At 42.1% G+C, this 20746-nt stretch overlaps 2 protein-coding genes across 2 annotated transcripts; one reads left to right on the top strand and one right to left on the bottom strand.

Moving 5' to 3' along the window:
* Positions 1 to 2718: 2718 nt before the first annotated feature.
* On the bottom strand, positions 2719 to 7236 carry LOC109901015 (E3 ubiquitin-protein ligase RNF126-like). Its single transcript, XM_020496984.2, has 9 exons — positions 7066 to 7236; positions 6279 to 6337; positions 6084 to 6144; positions 5738 to 5976; positions 5524 to 5595; positions 5355 to 5424; positions 5150 to 5243; positions 4945 to 5060; positions 2719 to 4819 (listed from the first exon to the last, which is right to left on the bottom strand). Exons 1-9 carry the CDS (start codon positions 7138 to 7140, stop codon positions 4667 to 4669), a joined length of 939 nt encoding a protein of 312 aa, XP_020352573.1. The 5' UTR covers positions 7141 to 7236; the 3' UTR covers positions 2719 to 4666.
* Positions 6977 to 17585, top strand: LOC109901014 (SURP and G-patch domain-containing protein 1). The gene is made up of 14 exons (XM_020496983.2): positions 6977 to 7316; positions 7794 to 7965; positions 8097 to 8206; positions 8400 to 8654; positions 8866 to 8989; positions 9100 to 9203; positions 14175 to 14298; positions 14477 to 14832; positions 15132 to 15238; positions 15500 to 15677; positions 16114 to 16220; positions 16389 to 16534; positions 16704 to 16833; positions 16923 to 17585. Exons 1-14 carry the CDS (start codon positions 7298 to 7300, stop codon positions 16947 to 16949), a joined length of 1959 nt encoding a protein of 652 aa, XP_020352572.1. The 5' UTR covers positions 6977 to 7297; the 3' UTR covers positions 16950 to 17585.
* The last annotated feature ends 3161 nt before the right edge of the window (positions 17586 to 20746 follow it).

Raw genomic sequence — 20746 nt, 5'->3', positions numbered from 1 at the left:
CAATTAGTCAATATCGTGTTCCAAGTCTCCTTGCCGCAGGTCTCTTACCTTTTCACAGTGACGCTGTCTGTGAGATGCCGGGTCGTCTGAGCTGCAAGACAGTGTCTCTCGCCCTGCAGAGGCTGCCTGCCTCAATTCCACTTCCTGGTTTAGTATGACGCTCTGGATTCATTTGCATAAAAGGCAGAGTTCCAAAAATAATAATTGATCTTGGAAGAGATCCAACGAGATCTGAGGAATCCCAGAGAGAGACAGAATGGAAGGCTGGTTGAGCAGATTCTGCTGTGGGGTGGTCTGGTGGGACTGACCTGGAAGCAGTGTACACAGGCAGTGTCAACATTCATCATTGTTGTGTGAGAATTTGAAGTTGCAGCTATAACCACTGACACAAGGTCAGCTATTCTTTCAACCTTCTATGGTTTAGGTTCAAACTGGGGTTAGGGTAATCTGGTCTCAGGTCTGTGGTTAAGGTCAACATCAAGCTAAAACCCCAGCTACCTTTTATTTCACAATGACATAACTTTTCTCCTTACCCCCCTCTGACACCCAGGTGGTGACACACATCTCTGCGTGCCTGGCAGACATCTCAGCTTGGATGTCAGCCCACCACATCAAGCTCAACCTCAAACAAAACGGAGATGCTCTTCCTCCCGGGAAAGGCTTGCCCGCTCCAAGACCTCTCCACCACAGATGACAACTACACGGTGGCTCCTTCCCAGAGTGCAAAGAAACTTGGTGTGACCCTGGACAACACCCTGTCATTCTCTGCAAACATCAAAGCAGTGACTCGCTCCTGCAGGTTTATGCTCTACAACATCTGTAGATTATCCTTTCCTCACACAGGAAGCGGCGCAGGCTCTAATCCATGCACTTGTCAGCTCCCGTATACACTACTGCAGTTCTCTGTTGGCTGGGCTCCCTACTTATGCCATCAAACCCCTGCGAGTTATCCAGAATGCTGCAGTCCGCCTGGATTTCAACCTTCCTAAGTTCTCCCATGTCACCCGCTCCTCCGCACACTCCACTAGCTTCCTGTCGAAGCTCACATCATCTTCAAGACCCTAGTGCTTACCTACAGAGCAGAAAGGGGAACTGCACCTCCTTATCCTCATGCTATACTCAAACCCTACATCCTAACCCAAACACTCTGTTCTGCCACCTCTGGTCTCTAGGCCCTTCCACCCCTACTGGAGGGCAGCTCCCGCTCAGCCCAGTCAAAGCTCTTCTCGGTCCTGGCACCCCAATGGTGGAACATGCTTCCCTCTAGCCAGGACAGTGGAGTCCCTGATCATACATTCTTTGTTGAGGGAAAGTGTACATGATACGATTGTGATGTGTTGTTTCACCTACCTATCTTAAGATGAATGCACGAATTGTAAGTCTGCTAAATGACTAAAGCGTCAAATGTAAATGAAGACTGGTCATAACATATTCAGAGTAACAAACATGTCAGTCATGTGCAGGAAAGGGTTTAGTGAGAGGAACACAAGAATAATGCTTTACACTCCTCTATCCTCCTCCACCTCCTGTTCTTCTCAGGAAGCCAATCAGATGAAGGTGTGGATAACACCAGGTCAGGGTGGTCTCTTTCTCTCTATTTTTGTTCTTTTCCCCACCCCTTTCTTCTTTCTCTCATTTCCCACCTCCAACACACAGAGAGAAAGATAAGGCTGCTCTAAATGGGTCATAATGAGTTTAGCCTGATAGGGCTGCAGCAGTAGAGAGGAGCTACAGTTTACACAGATGAGTCTCACCAGCAGGACTGATAAGGACATGACTTGGGTGGGGGGGGATCTTCACACACTAGAACATACTTTAATCTTTATCGACACATTGCTTGGTCTGAAATAACATTGAAATGTTCCCATGATCCCTTCAGGGACAATAGGTGCAAGCCTAGGGGTAGCGGTTGGGGGAATATTTATGATGGGCCACAAGAACACACAAAATACACTGTACTATGCACATAAAGAGTCAACAGTACAACGTCAGGTACCATCTTTGAAAAGGCGATAAAATACGCATAGTGAAAAGGAGGGTGCATTGGGCAGGGTGAGAAGTGTTAAATGGCCACATGTTTCCAGAGGCTGCGGCCTAGGCCATCACTCTTCCTCCATTTCCTCCTTCAGGACAAGGCTCCTGAGGGAGCAGAGCTATGATTGGCTCCATGGTTGAGCTCATAATTAAGTCATGTTGATTGGGTTACTAATCAGCATGCTGTAACAGTGTTCTGCAGCATGGCAACACTTAGCAAATATTGTATAATGGACTCACATAATGGTCACGTTCCACTGCTTAGACTTTGCCAGACCTTACAACGCCTGGATAGGTATTTTACCTATCAGTTTACCACATCATATGTTATAGCAATCTGTCAGTCGATGACACAGTCAATGACACAGTCGATGACATGGCACGCAACCATTGGTTGATGCATGCATGCATTGCCTGGCTTAAGGCCATTGATATGTAATATAGTTCAGGCCCCTGATGGGTTGCTTCAAACCTTCCTTGAAGTGACTAACTACTGAGGTGAAATTACCTTATTTGTGCTACTGTTTCACCTATCGGGAATAATCAGTGAGAATGCATGGAAGAAGGGAGGGTGCTTTTCTAAAGTATTGGAACAAGGCACTCGATTCCAGACAGCTCACATTTCACCAATCAAAAAACATTCTAGACTCTTCCAGAAGAAAACCATTTCTACTAATACTGTAGTAGTGCTATGATCAAAACTGCAGTATAGTCCAGTTTTGATATTTTTATTATGCCTTTACCCCAACAACTTAGAACAGGTTAAAATGCATTGAACTGAAATTCATTGTATGGGATATTCAAGGAGGAAACATACAGTAGTGAGAACTATAGTGAGAAGATAATCTTGTCAATTGATAGCCTACAAGAAATTAGAGAATACCAAAACTTTTGAAAAATGCAGATGAATTGAGACTAATGTGAGAATCACAATATGCGCCTTAAAATGACTGTTCAGAGATGCAATACTATTTTCTCTCAGTAGTAATTTCCCAAAAGTCACATTCTTGAAACCAAACAAAATGTTGCGCAAAACAAAAAGTACAAATAAATAACCCTAAAATCAGATGCTGTACAGTGGTTGACCTGCTTGTTTATGTTCTTAATATGAATACCTCTATGTACACATCTCTCTCTCCTCAAGTGTTAAAAAAAACAAGAAACTTTTCAATATAAAATGTTTCCCCATCTTGTGGCAGGAAGTCAAATCGAAGTCCATTCCGGTTCAAGCGCACTCTCAGTTCTTCTGTGGATACTATTATACCTCAGCCTGTGCTCATCATCCTCTTCCTCCAGTTTCATTTTAGTCTTCACTCCTTCCCTTAACAGAAGCATCATAACAGGAACAGTGCCAGCGTCCACTCCAGTTCACACACTCATGGGGAGGAATGATTTGTGTTCAAAGTTCACAATAAAAAGGGGGGTAAAATAAATGTTTTGTGTTTATTGCAGGGTTTGGAACCGACATTATTTTTCAATTGTTTCGTTCTGAACAGAACCATTATTTTTTTTATTCTGAAGAGTTCTGAAACGGTTCAAACACCAAAACAGTACTGGTTTATATCGTTCCTTTCTGTTCCTTTTTAAGCATCTTAAATATATATTTATAATTTGCTCAACATTAAATTACTAATCAGTGATCAATCAAATTACTAATCAAATTACTAATCACAGCAGCTTGCTGTGGAGTGGGTTACCGATTTAATTTGTACAGGAAGGTCGTTAAGAGCAAATTGTATTTCGTCATAACAGCATGGTTTAATCATAATTAAAGACAAACATACACACTGCCAGTCACAGTGTAGGGTGTGAGATACAACTGACATTTTGAGGGTGAAGCGAGAGCGAGGATGGAGGAAGCTTGCCTTGAAATGCTGGGCAACTTGTTATGACATGGATTATCTGAATTAGGCCCACAGAATTATACCTACGGAGGAGCGGCTTCTATGGAGGAACCTTTAATGTCTTTGAACCTCCGAGTTGGTTTAACATTAGACCAGAGCAAACGTTAGCTCGCTAGCTAACAAGCTTGTGTGTACAGAGCAGCATTATAATTAAAAACACATCTTTCCTTTTTGTAGTTAATAAAACCAACGTGAAACATGATAACTATAGTATCCTTCACTAGCAGTGAAATATTGTTACGTCGTCAGTAGGATACAGTAACCTATGCTTCAGAGGGGAGGGGCAGGTAGCCTACACACATACGCACTAGCAAAGATTTCCAGCTGGCAGGCAGACGTGAGGGCTTTGTATTGGCGCTTTGTTGCAATTTTTGTGGGACTGGAAAAAAATGCCTGGAACGTGAAAGAACGTTATTAACCGGTTCCCATCCTTTTAAAATAACGGTTCTGTTCCGGAACTGTATAGATCAGTTTCATTTTCGATTCGGGTTCTGTTCCTCAAATAATTTCTTTATTTTCCGGTTTTCAGTTGTGTTCCCTGAACCGGTTTATTGTTTCGCCTCCAGAGTAGAGTCTCCCCAGCAGCTTCTCCCAGAGGGCCTAGCAGAGCGCTGAGAGAGGTGGCCCTCCTGAGCCAGTGGTAGAGTGGGGGTGTAAGTCTGCCTGGGGTGGGGATGAGGTGTTGGTTGTTGCAGGAGGTGTTATTGAGGTTTGATGGTGATGGAGGTCTAGGAGTTGTTGGCAGCGTTCTCGTTACTGGGGGAGTTGGAGGAGGATGAAGAGGAGGAGGAAGGGGAGAAGTTCATTCCTGATAGTCCCGGGGGGTCTGTAGCTGTGTTCTGTCCACTGAGACTCTTTCTGCACACTGGACATGTGTCGTGCTGAGGGAGGAAGAGTAGGACACAGACAAAAGAGGTTCAGCTGACATCTGCTTCAATGAGAACACATACATTCACACCACTTCATTTAAATGAATGAAAATGTGGTGTAAACGCAGCCCACATACTTGTTCCAGCCATGGTACTATACAGTCATTGTGAAACAGGTGATTGCACGGAAGTTGCCTGACAGTCTCCCCGACACTGTAGTCTTCTTTGCACACAGGACATTCTAAACTGGAACCTAGAATTAAAGAGAACCAATTTTGTGGTGAAGTATTCCTTTAATATGACCTTTGAACTCTGGGGTTGCTTGATGATTTGTTGACTCACCCACATGTTCCTCTGTGATCTGGATGGTGGGCAGGGTCTTTATCCTCTCTCTGTCAGCAGGAGGAGGACCTGTGTTCTCAAACTGATTCAATAACTACAGGGCAGAGAGGGAAAGTTGTATTATTAGGTTGTGGAAATGTCACCAGCATTTGATGTCATTGCATGTAATTGAATCCCTTGTGAAGTGTAGAGGATTTGGGTATACCTGGGTAATGATAGCATCGAGTCCATTGGCACCCCAAGCATAGTCCATTGGATTTGAGTGTAGCATGCCCCTATCAAGAATATTCCAAGAAATTACTAGAAACTCAAAGCAACTAGTATGTTCACAGACACAACATAGAGTATGAGGGTATTTATATAATAACACATACCATGGTCCCATCCCAATGTTTGGAGCCATGGCTGTGGGTGCTATGATTCCATTTACTAGCTGCTGGATGATTCTGCAGAGGGACAATGAGAAACATCTTAGTCATTTCCTGAATTCCTTCCTCAAGGAAACTGAACCATGTCGCTACACAAGCAAGCAGAATTCCTTTCTCATCTCCTCTCAAAAGGGCAAGCAAGCTGTAAAGTGTTCCATACCCCTCTAAAGTGGGTACTCCCTCGTGTCTCTGTCCCTGTCGCCGTGGGATGTGTCGTCCCCGTGGTTGCCGGGCACTGTACCGTTGCCGTGATGCCATCTCCCGTTCCCGCCGGTTCTCCGTCTCGCGGTTGTCTTCCGTCGGCATCCCCGCTCGGAGGTCAAAATTCTCATCAAAGATCCCCAGAGAAAACTGTCCGTATCCGGGCGGAAATGTAAACATGTGCTGGTGGTCCATAATCTGAGGGGGGAGGACAAATGGAAAAACATATGGTCACTACCTTGAAGTCCAAAATTCGTGAGGAACAAATGTTGAGTTGAGGAACATATCAGTTCTGTGTCACTAACCTCGAAAGTCGGACGGTTCTGATCGCTGGTGGAGGCAATGGATGTGGACTCATTTTCAGTGCTGGAAAGAAATATCAGAAGTGTTCTCATCTTATCTTCAACTATGAACCAATGTGGGACACAGACAGTACTGTTAATGGAGAATTGCTGCTGAAAGTGTTTCGAACTCTGATAGACAAGCAGATAATACAGTACCTTCTTTCCTCTGATAGCTCTTCAATGAAGCCAGATTCACACTGTGGACAGGTGTAGTCCTGCAGCAAGGCAGAGATAAATCGTATTTATAACATAATCATAAATTTGCATCAGTCAGTCTCATACACTTTCATGTTTTTATTTGATCTAAAGCAAAACAAAACAAAAACATGCCTATGGAGGCTATGTAAGTACCGGGGAATTAAGATCGTAAGCTAACTTCAACCAGATGTGGCTTGAATTAAATTTAAAAAAATTAAAAGTTGGCTATTGACCTCACACTTTGATAATTTTAACAATAGCTGATGATCTATTCAATGATCCATTGCTAATGGGAGATATTTGATCTCTCTTGGATACCAAAAGAAGCTACCTTTGGAGGGGCTAGGGACCAATGTCCCTGTTTATCTGGCAAGCTGTCAGAATCATGAACAGATAGACAGACAGACACGCTGTCATTGGAAGAGCATTTACTGGTTAGCTTTTTCATTTAGCTAATTTAGCTAGCGCCTCAACTAATCCAACAAGTCACGGAGGCATGGTCTCGGAACATCCTAACAGACAAACTACACGCTATTTTGGTAGCTGGCTAAATTATAAATTAAGTCAGCTGTCAAATGACAAAAACACACCTGTCAACGTGAACGTTCTAGCTACAACCCAACGTTTAGCGTCAGCTAGCTGTCACGCTTCAGTCAGAGGCAATCGTGAATGAAATAACGTAAACCCCACTTAGCTGGCCATGGTTTTCTTTTCTAAACGACAAAAACCTCTATGGAATGCTTACCGGGAGACGAGGGTTGATCTCTGCTGAACATTGGTGACAAAAAAAACGACAGGGCCCTAGGGGAGCTTCAGCCATCTTCTGATTCTTTACCAGACAACCGAGACGGAACGTGTAGCGACAACGGACATAACTCGCTGCCTTCGGGTTCGATTTGCAAGACGGACCGGAAGCGGAAACGAGTTTAGCAACAGCTAGCTCATAACAGCGAATACAGATCTAGCTAGCTGCAGCTATGGAGTCCGGAGATACAGGTAAAACTTCGCAATAATATGCAATATTTGAAATGACAGACCTGTCTATAGCTAGTAACATGTATTCCAATATTGCCCCATCAAATCCGGTTCTTGTAGCTAGCTACCACCGCCCATCATCAGGATTTGTTGATGATTGCATCAAAACTCATCAAACATATTTGTTGCCACAATCAGCATCAACTGCATATGTGAGATTCGTGAAAGAATTGGTTGTAGTTTGGTAGCTACTTCTTACTAGAATAATACCTGAGTTGATGCCACCCGAGCTAGTTAAAACTAGCTAACCCGTTTTTACCAACCCAGGCCTGCTTCTCTTGACTGTGGCAACACACACGTTTGTGACTTTACTAAAATACTCTCAAAGAGCAATTACAAAGCGATCCCCTCTTGTGACTAACATTATTGGTAACAGTACACACAGACAACAAGTGTTCCAAACTCATCTGCTGACTGTCTCTTTTATTCCCACTGCAGGGAGAGGAGGCTGGAACAACAAGTTCCGGCCACCTCAGAAGAACAGGATGAGTGTGAACATTCTCCGTCAGGAGGAGCTGATCGCCCAGAAGAAGCGCGAGATTGAGGCTAAGATGGCAGAGCAAGCCAAGACCAAGAGCCTTCAGACTCCCAACAGGCCACTGCCACCAAGGTACAGCAGACCTGGGTTTCTGAAACATTACAAATAGGTCTACCTCTATACTTAATCCCAGCTGGAAGAACTTGATTGGTCCACTTGACTGGTTGACTACAGCCATTCATTTTGATTTCTTATCCCCACAGTTTACCCAGTTTACAGGGTCCGTCTTCGAACAATAACAAGTATGTGAATGACGGAAGTTTCTTACAGCAGTTTATGAAGCTGCAGAAGGACAAACCCTGCCCTGACTCTGGTGAGATGGGTAGCTCTTTTGTCTTAATGGGTTTCAATAGAAAATGTGTTAGGGCTTTATTTTGATGGTACAGAAATTATGAAGTAAAACAATAACACAGTAATAATTTATGAATTACTTGTTTCTTCTGGATTCATTAAACAATTAAGGAAGCACTGCAGTGAGTCTTAACCCAATTATGTACCCTCTCCAGGCTTCAGCAATGACACCAAAGCCCCATCTTCATCCATCCCCAGTCCGTCGTCAGGAGTGTCTCAGCCCCAGAAGAAGAGCATTCTCATTGGCAAGCGTCCCGGTCTAGGCATCAGCAGCATGCTGAACCAGTTTAAGAACTACTCCCAGTCAAAGAAGACCCTGCTTCGCCCCCAAAGGCCTAGCATATTCAGCTCCCCAGATGATGATGAGGAGGAGGAGGATGTTGATGATTTAAGCTTCCTAGAGATCAAAGGTAATCAATGATCAGGTTTTAGACATCTAAGGACTGCCAGTAGCCTGGGTGCTGGTCGGATTCTGTACTAGGCTACTTGTTGTTGTCATTTCACCCATGTCATTGACTGTGTATTCTAGTGACAGAGTAGCTGCTTGCCTGAGAATAGTGCTTTTCCTGGGTCTGCATAGCCTTTTACAGTAAAGGTAAGGTACTCATAGCCCTCTTAAAGTTTCTCCCCCAGAGGACCCAGACACACGACTTATCCTGGACAAGATGGCAGCCTTTGTGGCTGAGGGAGGGCCTGAGCTAGAGAGGAAGGCCAAGGAAAACTACAAGGACAACCCTGTTTTCTCGTAAGTCTGTATGGCTGAACTAACAATATGTCGAATTTATATTATGTGTTGTATGTAATGTGGCCTCTTTTTGTCCTGATATAAAGATCTGTTCCTTTTCCACTTTACAGATTCTTGTATGATAAGAACAGCCGGGACTATCTTTATTACCGAAAGAGAGTTGCTGAACTACGAAAGGATAACCCAAAACCTGAGACGCCGTCATGTTCTAATGGTAAGATTACCTATATCGGTTCTCTCTCTCTCTCTTACGCTCTCTCACATATATGCTTGGTCTTAGCTCCAAAGACTGCAGATGAAAATAACACCATTCAATCTATCTTTATACATGTGAATGATATATACATACAGTTGAAGTCGGAGGTTTACATGTTGGAGTCATTAAAACTCATTTTTCAACCACTCCACAAGTTTCTTTGTTACAAACGATAGCTTTGGCTAGTCGGTTAGGACATCCACTTTGTGCATGACACAAGTAATTTTCCCAACAATTGCTTACAGACAGATTATTCCACTTGTAATTCCAGTGGGTCAGAAGTTTACATACACGAAATTGACTGTGCCTTTAAACAGCTTGGAAAATTCCAGAAAATGATGTCATGGCTTTAGAATCTTCTGATAGGCTAATTGAGTATTATTACTCTACTATTATTCTGACATTTCACATTCTTAAAATAAAGTGGGGATCCTAACTGACCAAAGACAGGGAATTTTTATGAGGATTAAATGCCAGGAATTCGGATAAACTGAGTTTACATACATCTTAGCCAAATGCATTTAAACTTCTGACTGTGTGTGTGTGTGTGTGTGTGTGTATATATATATATGTGTGAATATGAGGTCGACCGATTATGATTTTTTTTAACGCCGATACCGATTATTGGAAGCCCAAAAAAAAGCCGATACCGATTAATCGGCGGATAATAAAAAAAAATCTAAAAAACATGTATTTGTAATAATAATTACACCAATACTCGAGTAGATAATGAAACATGTTTAAATATTGCAAAAACAAAGTGTTGGAGAAGAACGTAAAAGTGCAAAATGTGCTATGTAAGAAAGCTAACGTTTCAGTTCCTTGCTCAGAACATGAGAACATATGAAAGCTGGTGGTTCCTTTTAACATGAGTCTTCAATATTCCCAGGTAAGAAGTTTTAGGTTGTAGTTATTATAGGACTATTTCCCTCTATACCATTTGTATTTCATTAACCTTTGACTATTGGATGTTCTTATAGGCACTCAAGTATTGCCAGTGTAACAGTATAGCTTCCGTCCCTCTCTTCGCTCCTCCCTGGGCTCACAACGACAACAGCCACCACATCGAAGCAGTGTTACCCATGCAGAGCAAGGGAAACAACCACCCCAAGGCTCAGAGCGAGTGAAGTTTGAAACGCTATTAGCGCATGCTAACTAGCCAGCCATTTCACTTCGGTCACACCAGCCTCATCTCGGGAGTTGATAAGTTTGAAGTCATAAACGGTGCAATGCTTGACACACAACGAAAAGCTGCTGAGAAAACGCACGAAAGTGCGGTTTGAATGAATGTTTACGCACCTGCTTCTGTCTACCACCGCTCAGTCAGATACTTAGATACTTGTATGCTCAGTCAGATTATATGCAACACAGGACACGCTAGATAATATCTAGTAATATCATCAACCATGTGTAGTTAACTAGTGATTATGATTGTTTTTTTATAAGATCATTTTAATGCTAGCTAGGAACTTACCTTGGCTTACTGCATTTGTGTAACAGGCAGTCTCCTTGTGGAGTGCAACGAGAGAGAGGCAGGTCGTTATTGCGTTGAACTGTAAGGTTGCAAGATTGGATCCCCCGAGCTGACAAGATAAATCTTTCTTTCTGCCCCTGAACGAGGCAGTTAACCCACCGTTCCTAGGCCGTCATTGAAAATAAGAATGTGTTCTTAACTGACTTGCTAAAGTTAAATAAAGGTATAAAAAAAATACAGATTTCCGATTATGAAAACTTGAAATCGCCCCTAATTAAATCGGCCATTCCGATTAATCGGTCGACCACTGTATATATATATATATTAGACACACACACACCACACACACACAGTGATTTCAGAAAGTATTCAGACCCCTTGACTTTTTCCACATTTTGTTACATTGCAGCCTTATTCTAAAATTGATTAAATAGTTTTTCCCCTCATCAATATACACACAATAGCCCCAAAGCAAAAACAGGTTTTTTGAATTTCTTGCAAATGTACTAAAAATGTAAAACATATCACATAAGCATTCAGACCCTTTACTCAGTACTTTGTTGAAGCACCTTTTGCAGCGAATTTTCAGCCTCAAGTATACGTGGTTATGACACTACAAGCTTGGCACACCTGTATTTGGAGTTTCTTGCATTATTCTCTGCAGATCCTCTCAAGCTCTGTCAGGTTGGATGGGGAGCGTCACTGCACAAGTCCGGGCTCTGGCTGGGCCACTCAAGGATGTTCAAAGACCTGTCCCGAAGTCACTCCTGCATTGTCTTGGCTGTGTGCTTAGGGTCGTTGTCCTGCTGGAAGGTGAACCTTCGCCCCAGTCTGAGGTCCTGAGTGCTCTGGAGCAGGTTTTCATCAAGGATCTCTCTATACTTTGCTCTGTTCATCTTTCCCTCGATCCTGACTAGTTTCCCAGTCCCTGCTGCTGAAAACATCCCCACGGCATGATGCTGCTACCACCATGCTTCACTGTAGGAATGGTTTCATCAAACCAGAGAATCTTGTTTCTCATGGTCTGAGTCCCTTAGGTGCCTTTTGGCAAACTCCAAGTGGGCTGTCATGTGCCTTTTACTGAGGAGTGGCTTCCGTCTGGCCACTCTACCATAAAGGCCTGATTGGTGGATTGCTGCAGAGATGGTTGTCCTTCTGGAAGGTTCTCCCATCTCCACAGAGGAACTCTGGAGCTCTGTCAGTGACCATCGGGTTCTTGGTCACCTCCCTGACCAAGGCCATTCTCCCCTGATTGCTCAGTTTGGCCACGCGGTCAGCTCTAGGAAGAGTCTTGGTAGTTCCAAACTTTTTCCTTTTAAGAATGATGGAGGCCACTGTGTTTTGGGGGACCTTCAATGCTGCAGAAGTGTTGTGGTAGCCTTCTCCAGATCTGTGCCTCAACACAATCCTGTCTCGGAGCTCTACTGAAAATTCCTTCGACCTCATGGCTTGGTTTTTGCTCTGACATGCACTGTCAACTGTATGTTATGTAGATGTGTGTGCCTTTCCAAATCATGTCAAATCAATAGAATTTACCACAGGTGGACTCCAATCAAGTTGTAGAAACATCAAGGGTGATCAATGGAAACAGGATGCACCTGAGCTCCATTTTAAGTCTAAAACAAAGGGTCTGAATACTTATGTAAATAAGGTATCTTTTTTATTTGCAAACATTTCTAAAACCCCGTTTTCGCTTTGTCATGATGGGGTATTGTGTGTAGATTGATGAGAAATGTTTTATTTAATCCATTTTAGAATAAGTCTAATGTAACAAAATGTGGAAAAGGTCAAGGTGTCTGAATACTTTCCGAATGCACTGTTTTTGTGTGTGTGTTATGTATGTATGTATGCATACATACAGTACCAGTCAAACGTTTGGACAAACGTACTCATTCCAGGGTATTTTTTTATTTTTACTATATTCTACATGGAATCATGTAGTAACCCAAAAAGTTTGAATTAAATCAAAATGTTATAATTGAGATCATTTAAAGTAGCCACCCTTTGCCTTGATGACAGCTTTGCACACTCTTGGCATTCTCTCAACCAGCTTCATGAGGTAGTCACCTAGAATGCATTTCAATTAAAAGCTTTGCCTTGTTAATTTGTGGAATTTATTTCCTTGTGCTTCCTAATGCATTTGAGTCAATCAGTTGTGTTGTGACGAGGTAGGGGTGGTATTCGGAAGATAGCCCTATTTGGTAAATGACCACGTCCATATGGCAAGAACAACTCAAATAAGCAAAGAAACGACATGATGATCAGTCAAAGAACTTTGAACGTTTCTTCAAGTGCAGTCACAAAAACCATCAAGCGCTATGATGAAACTGGCTCTCATGAGGACCGCCACAGGAAGACCCAGAGTTACCTCTGCTGCAGAGAATACATTTATTAGAGTTACCAGCCTCAGAAATTGCAGCCCAAATAAATGCTTCACAGAGTTCAAGTAACACTGTGTTACTTGACTGTGTTAATCAGACCTTCATGGTTGAAATGCTGCAAAGAAACCACTACTAAAGGACACCAATAAGAAGAAGAGAGTTGCTTGGGCCAAGAAACACGAGCAAATGAAACCTGTGGAAATTTGTCCTATGGCCTATTGAGTCATTTTTTTAAATTTTTGGTTCCAGCATTCTGCAACGATACGACATCCCTTCTAGTTTGCGCTTAGTCCCACTGTCATTTCTTTTTAAACAGGACAATGACCCCAAACACACCTCCAGTGCTGCATCAGATGACCTGGCCTCCACAAACACCTGACCTCAACCCAAATGAGATGGTTTGGGATGAGTTGGACCACAGAGTGAAGGAAAAGCAGCCAACAAGTGCTCAGCATATGTGGGACCTCCTTAAAGACAGTTGGAAAAGCATTCCTCGTGATGCTGGTTGAGAGAATGCCAAGAGTGTGCAAAGCTGTCATCAAGGCAAAGGGTGGCTACTTTGAAGAATCTAAAATATATTTTGATTCAACACTTTTTTTTTTGGGTTACTACATGATTCCATACGTGTTTATTCATGTTTTCACTATTATTCTACAATTTAGAAAATAATTTAAAAAATAAAGAAAAACGCTTGAATGAGTAAGTGTGTCCAAACTTTTGACTGGTACTGTATATTGCCCTCCTTGGAGAGTTTTTAGTTTATTTTGAAAGGTACCATTGCACACACAAGCGATGAGGGCCGACGCTTCAAATGACAGACACAATTATTTACTGAAAACTACTAAGTCCTTCACGACAGACCGCATTTACCATGCCCACTGTTCATGGGGTTATTTATTAAAAAATTAGGCCTATATATTAATATCAAATCCACTTCCCCAATCACCACCATGTCCCCCTGCTCCTCCTCCCTCTTCTTATCCCCTACTGGCTGTAGACTGGTGTGTGAGGGCCAGTTGAGTACAGTACGGTAGTAGTGTGAGTTGAACCCCAGTACTGATAGGCTGCTTAAAGTCTCCCCCCCAGTGGACGAGGAGACCCAGAGGGTGGCTGAGAAGCTGGCCAGTTTTGTGGCTGACGGAGGCCCCGAGGTGGAAGCCATCGCCGCCCAGCACAACAAAGACAACCCCGCCTTCAGGTTAGTGACAGTCTCGGATATTGTAATGAGTGTTTTAATGCATTGATCCAATTGCATTTTTATTGATCCCCAAGAAGAAATTGATTTGTCATAGTATTGCATACATTAATAAAAAACCTAACATGTAAAGTGTCCGAAATACCGTTAAAGATGGCTTATTTCTTGTTCCTCTTCTCAGTTTTCTTTATGACCTCCAAAGCCCCGCCCATCACTTCTACAAGGAGAAGGTGGAGGAGTACCGCCAGGCCAAAAGGGACCAGAGCCCCCCAATCAAGCAGGAGCCCGGAGTGGGGTTCACGAGGCCAGCTGCTCCTCCCCTGACCTATCCTCCCTCACCTTCTCAGTACCCCAACCTGCTGGGACAGGTGAAGCTCGAGCCGGGTCTGGAGATAAAAGAGGAAGTAGCAGGGCCCCCCATGGTTAAGAGGAAGCGGAAGAGCCGCTGGGGATCAGAGGATGACAAGGTGGATCTGTCGCTGCCACCCATCATCATCCCCAAGGAGGAAGAGCCAGAGCCCAGCCCGTGTCTTTCTGGTACACCCACACACACCATAATACACAGCCTCTCTTGTATATCACACAGAAATCAAATTTAATTGGTCAATTACACATATTTTGACGATGTTATCTCGGGTGTAACGAAATGCTAATGTTCCTATCTCCAACAGTGCAGTAATACCTAACAACACAAAACAATACACGCAAATCCCAAAAATTAAGAAATATTACAACGGAGAGACAGTTTTAGTATATCTTAGACTAAAAACAGTGTTTGTAAGGTATGTCTATCCTGGCCCTGTGTTGTGTCCATCCATGCGGGGTGTGTGTTTCAGTTCATGAACTGAGAGATCTGGGCTATAAGAAGGGAAAGCCTGTGGGCCTGGTTGGGGTAACAGAGCTCTCAGATGACCAGAAGAAACAGCTCAAAGAGCAACAGGAGGTACTGCATTGACCGACAGACAGAGCACAATACACAATGGCAGCAAATTGTACTTTCACTGTTTGAATTGTTGGGGACTTGGCAGTGTTAATCATTTTAGTATTTTGGGCATGGTTTGGTATGGGAGTGCCCAGCATACTTCAAACCTAGCCTCTAACAAGGCAAGATGGGCTCAGTTGCGTCCGTTCTCAGCCGTCTCTGAAACCTTGACTGAGGTGTGTCCGGCCTGCACATGCATGTGTGCCTTTGTTCTCACCCCAGATGCAGGAGATGTTTGACATGATCATGAAGCATAAGCGTGCCATGGCAGAGATGCAGGTGATGTGGGAGAAGGCGGTGAGGGACCACTCCCACGAGTACGACAGTGATGAGGAAGTGGACCAGCAGGCTGGCACCTGGGAGCACCGCCTACGGCACATGGAGATGGAGAAAACGCGTGGTAAGATTCATGAAGACAATGGCCATGTTCGAGATCATCAAAACCGTGATGTATCATTGGTAAATTCTGACTGACTGATCTATAAATAATATTGAGTAGTTATTTATGATACAAGGAGATTTGTAGCTCAGTCAGTCTCAACTTTAAAGTCAGCTGCAATGTCAAATGCGCATAATGTGTTTGTTAAAAAGTGAAAGGACTTTTGAATGTGAGATTTGATTCTTGAAAAGATCAGTTTATTACTACGAGAATTTTTGTTTAATCAACGAATACTTTCAGAACATTTTGTCAACAATTCATTAATGAACTCTGAGAGATACTTCTTCATATTAACCTGGCCTCGTTCAATCTGAATGTTCAAAACGGTGTGTCCTGCTGAACGCACCCCTGACGTAATTTTGTGTTGACGTAAATGGCTACTTGTCTTTTCCTCCAGAGTGGGCGGAGTCGCTGACTGACATGGGAAAGGGGAAGCACTTCATTGGTGACTTCCTACCTCCAGAGGAGCTGGAGAAGTTCATGGAGACCTTCAAGGCACTCAAGGTCAGTTCCAAATCTTCTCCCCAACTTTTCTCTTTGCCACTTAACCCTTGACCCCTTCGTTGCCTATCCTCAGCCAAAAAGGAATTACCGGTGAACCACCATTTGGGGAACACATACTCTATTCACATGATCTCATGTTCTTGCATTGGGTTGTGTGGTGTACTGCAGGAAGGCCGCGACCCAGACTACTCGGAGTACAAGGATTTTAAGCTAACAGTGGAGAACCTCGGTTTTCAGATGCTCATGAAGATGGGCTGGAAGGAGGGCGATGGTCTTGGCTCTGACGGACAGGGCATCAAGGCCCCTGTCCACAGGTGTGGGACTGTCAAATTCACAGACACATAGTATACACACTTGGACTCAGGCATAGTCACACGAAGACATGTAAAAACTGGACATAAACACGCACACTATTGGCTGATACAAGGTCTTCTACACAGCTTATACACAGCTAACCAGCTGCTGTGGTTTGGTTTTCTCCAGGGGAATCACGGCTATTGACGGGGCAGGGTTTGGCGTGGACCGGCCCGCTGAGCTCTCAGGACAGGATGATGAGTATGACGCTTTCAGAAAGAGGATGATGCTAGCCTACCGCTTCAGGCCTAACCCACTGGTAATTACTACATAATATACAAGCTGTTCTGTTCAGATGACCTGGCATCGGTAAGAGTTTTTGGTAACACGTCTTTTCTCTGTTTTCAGAACAATCCAAGGAGACCATACTACTGATGAAGAGGCCTGAACTTGGCCGACTGTCAAATTTACTTTTTTAAACCACGAACAGTGGCATGATGGCCCAGTTATGCCTTTCACTTTGTTGTGGGAACAAATTGTAGGACACTCAGTAATAGTAATTTCCTCTAGATTGTGTGGAATTTTATAGTTGTTGATAAATTGTTTAGGTTGGAGAATAAGAGGGACGGATTTGTCGGATTTAAGTTGTCTAAGACTCAGTTGATGTTCTTTCGCAACTGCAGAATCAAAGTATCATATTTGATAAATTGGATGGCTAGGGTATAATTGTGATGGCTTATCTGATTTTACAGTCACGATTCAAAACACAGAACGACCTACTACCTGTCCTCTCTGTATTGTGATGTCTATCTTTTTGTTTGGATTTTAATTTCTTCACATGTTCAAGATGCTACTTGACAATGACCGTAACCAAAATACATCATTTGACTGGTAATAAATGGCTTTGTAGTTAGTTCTTTCTGTACATGGGTTTGCTATGGTTGTTTGATCACCCTTCAAAGATTTGAACACAGTGTTAACACGTCGTAAATGTATTATTTACATCGTAAATTCAAGCAACGAATGTAAAATGCTTCACTGCGAACAATAAAAAAATTAAATTGTCTTGAATGTGTAGTATTGAAGTATGCTTGTCGCTGATCATTGCCCTCTGTTGACATGTGGAAACCAATTTTACACTGAACAAAAATGTAACCGCAACATGTAAAGTGTTGGTCCCATTTTTCACGAGCTGATGTAAAAAAATCACAGAAATGTTCCATATTCATAATCTTATTTCTCTCATGTTTTGCGCACAAATTTGTTTACATCCCTGTTATTGAGCATTTCTCCTATATCAAGATAATCCATCCACGTGACAGGTGTGGCATATCAAGAAGCTGATTAAACAGCATGATCATTACACAGGTGCATCCTGTGCTGGGGACAAAAGGCCACTTTAAAATGTGCAGTTTTGTCACACTACGCAATGCCACAGATGTCTGAAGTTTTGAGGGAGTGTGCAATTGGCATGCGGACTGCAGGAATGTCCACCAGAGCTGTTGCCAGAGAATGTAATGTTAATTTCTCTACCATAAACTGCCTCCAACATCATTTTAGAGAATTTGGCGTACTTCCAAACGGCCTCACAACTGCAGACCACGTGTAACCACGCCAGCCCAGGGGTGCTGAGGAGTATTTCTGTCTATAATAAAGCCCTTTTGTGGGGAAAAACTCATTCTGATTGGCTGGGCCTGGCTTCCTAGTGGGTGGGCCTAGGCTCACCCATGCCCAATCATGTGAAATCCATAGATTAGGGCCTAATAAATGTATTTCAATTGACTGATTTCTTTAAATGACCTGTAAAACTCTGGAATTGAAATCTTTGGAATTGTTACATGTTGAGTTTATATTTTTGTTCAGTATATATATTTTTTCAATTCTGACAAACTCCAATTCCACAGTTTAGATCAAATAAAGATATTTATCTACAAGATAAAGTGAAAGTCCATTACACAGTATGTGTAAAATACTACTTCTATTAGTGAATATGTTTATTTCACCGAGCAAGTAGCATGTTTGTTATTGCAAATAGCACATTTGCATTATTGTACGGCATTGCAGGGGTGCAAGGTGCAATAGTTGAAATTAGTGTTGTATAACGTGTACTAGAGGTACACCTGGGGCACGTTCAGCAATAGGCAACATTTTGGAACTTTCAGGTAGAAATATGCTATGTAGAATAAGGAATCGCGTCGGCTCTTCGTGCCATTTCTATCTCCAACATTTGGCTACTGAACGTGGCCCTGATGCCCATCTTATTCTGGTGGTTGAAGAGTTCGTAACCCTGATAGTGTCTCCTCGAAAACCTGCAACTTCATCCTCGTAGTCATACCCAATACATACAGGTAATGGGAGGGGGTATCATAACCCCTCCATTATCACCCCTCATTTAATGAGGGTAACAGATCTCTGAAATCAGAGCTTCAGTTTGCCATTCCCTGGGGTTAACACCAGTTAAATATAACACAGATCGGCCAGCTAAGCAAAAGAGACCCCCTGGAGCGCAACATCAGCCAATGGCAACACGTGTTGGCCTCTGAAGCTGAGGTAGCTGGATACTTGTGTAGTGGGGCAGGGTTGGCCAGTATGCAGTCAGTGCCCTGGCAGGCAGGTCAGCACCACTGACTGCACTCCTGTGACCAGACATGGGGCAAAATGTTGTGGATTATGTAAAACGTTCAAGGATTACATCAACAGCAATGAAAGCACCCTTTAAAAAAAAAATTATGTCTGTGTCCATTCATTTAAAATTCAGTGATCACTTTTATTTCTGAATTATGCAGACCTTTCAGTGTGTCCAACTTATCACCTTATCGCCTCTAAAATGTCAATAAAACACTATAAAGAGTTTATATAATGTGTCATTACATACCTATTTGAAGGTTTGTGTCCAATTTTAATCGGGTTTTAAGGGCAGTGCTAAAGTGATCTTAGAAGTCAAACAGAGGCTTTTTTATTTTTATATATATCTTTTTTAATAAATGTATTTTATTCATAATACAAAAATAAACTTACATTGCTACATCAAACATGTCTAGCAAACCAAACACAGGTATTAACAATGCTCAAACAATGCTCAAACAATGCTCAAACAATGCTCAAACAATGCTCAAACAATGCTCAAACAATGCTCAAACAATGCTCAAACAATGCTCAAACAATGCTCAAACAATGCTCAAACAATGCTCAAACAATGCTCAAACAATGTTCAAACAATGCTCAAACAATGCTCAAACAATGCTCAAACAATGCTCAAACAATGCTCAAACAATGTTCAAACAATGTTCAAACAATGCTCAAACAATGCTCAAACAATGTTCAAACAATGTTCAAACAATGCTCAAACAAAAAATATAAATACAAATAAAATACAAAAAAGAAACAATTTAAGTGCAATTATATTCACTCTGAAAATATCTTATTATAATGATTCATGAAGATGTTATTCTTTTTGTTATTCACTAGGGTTAGTGTTTTAATAAGATAATTAAATTCAATCAGAAAAATTGGTAATTTTGGTAAAGAATTTTGGAATTTTTGTTTGTGTAGAAAGTATTTGGCAACAAGAATGATAAAAAATAACAATCATTTCAGTGGTTTTGTTATCATTGCAATAGTAACATATTATATATTTTATGTTAAAATTATAGGCAGTGTTCAAAATGGTAAATGAGTACCGTGCAAGGTTTTCCCAAAATTCAGACACAAATTTACATTCAAAGAACAAGTGAGACAGATTCTCACCTTCTTTTTCACAGAAAACACAGATATCATCAATAGCCACAAATTTGGAAATCATAGAATTACATGGATATATCTTATGCAAAATGTTGAAGTGCACTTCCTTAACTTTGTTTGGTATACAGTATTTGGAAGGTCTTAACCATGCAATTTTCCAGACATTGTCAGTCCAGAAAAACTTTCCTCTCGGTGTAAGTTGGTTTTGTGAATGAAGAATTTGTCTTATATATTTATTACAGAAAGATTTCTCAAGTAAGCCCACACCTTCCAATCTGAGTTCTGTATAAACTTTGTGATCATTCCCAAAATTAAGATGACTTTTCATAAAGTGTAGTTAGAACACTGGGAACGGCTTTGATCACAGAAATAAACTCTCTGAAATGTATTGGAAAATCTTTCAATGTTATAAATTGTTAATGTGTGAGAATATTACCCTTGTTGTCGAAAATATCAAGGACAAATGACAGAACAATGACTTATTCCTTACA

This window comes from Oncorhynchus kisutch, linkage group LG27 (assembly GCF_002021735.2).
Source record: "Oncorhynchus kisutch isolate 150728-3 linkage group LG27, Okis_V2, whole genome shotgun sequence".
NCBI lineage: Eukaryota > Metazoa > Chordata > Actinopteri > Salmoniformes > Salmonidae > Oncorhynchus > Oncorhynchus kisutch.
This window is presented reverse-complemented; position numbering and strand designations above follow the sequence as displayed.

Bases quoted from the DNA above. Each gene is read 5' to 3' on its own strand.
- LOC109901014 (XM_020496983.2), top strand. The intron at 8,207-8,399 runs GTGAGATGGGTA...TACCCTCTCCAG, and splicing joins CAAACCCTGCCCTGACTCTG to GCTTCAGCAATGACACCAAA. The intron at 8,655-8,865 runs GTAATCAATGAT...GCCCTCTTAAAG, and splicing joins AAGCTTCCTAGAGATCAAAG to TTTCTCCCCCAGAGGACCCA.
- LOC109901015 (XM_020496984.2), bottom strand. From the start codon at position 7,140: ATGGCTGAAGCTCCCCTAGGGCCCTGTCGTTTTTTTTGTCACCAATGT. The intron at 5,061-5,149 runs GTGAGTCAACAA...CTTTAATTCTAG, and splicing joins GATCACAGAGGAACATGTGG to GTTCCAGTTTAGAATGTCCT. The intron at 4,820-4,944 runs GTATGTGGGCTG...TTCCTCCCTCAG, and splicing joins TAGTACCATGGCTGGAACAA to CACGACACATGTCCAGTGTG.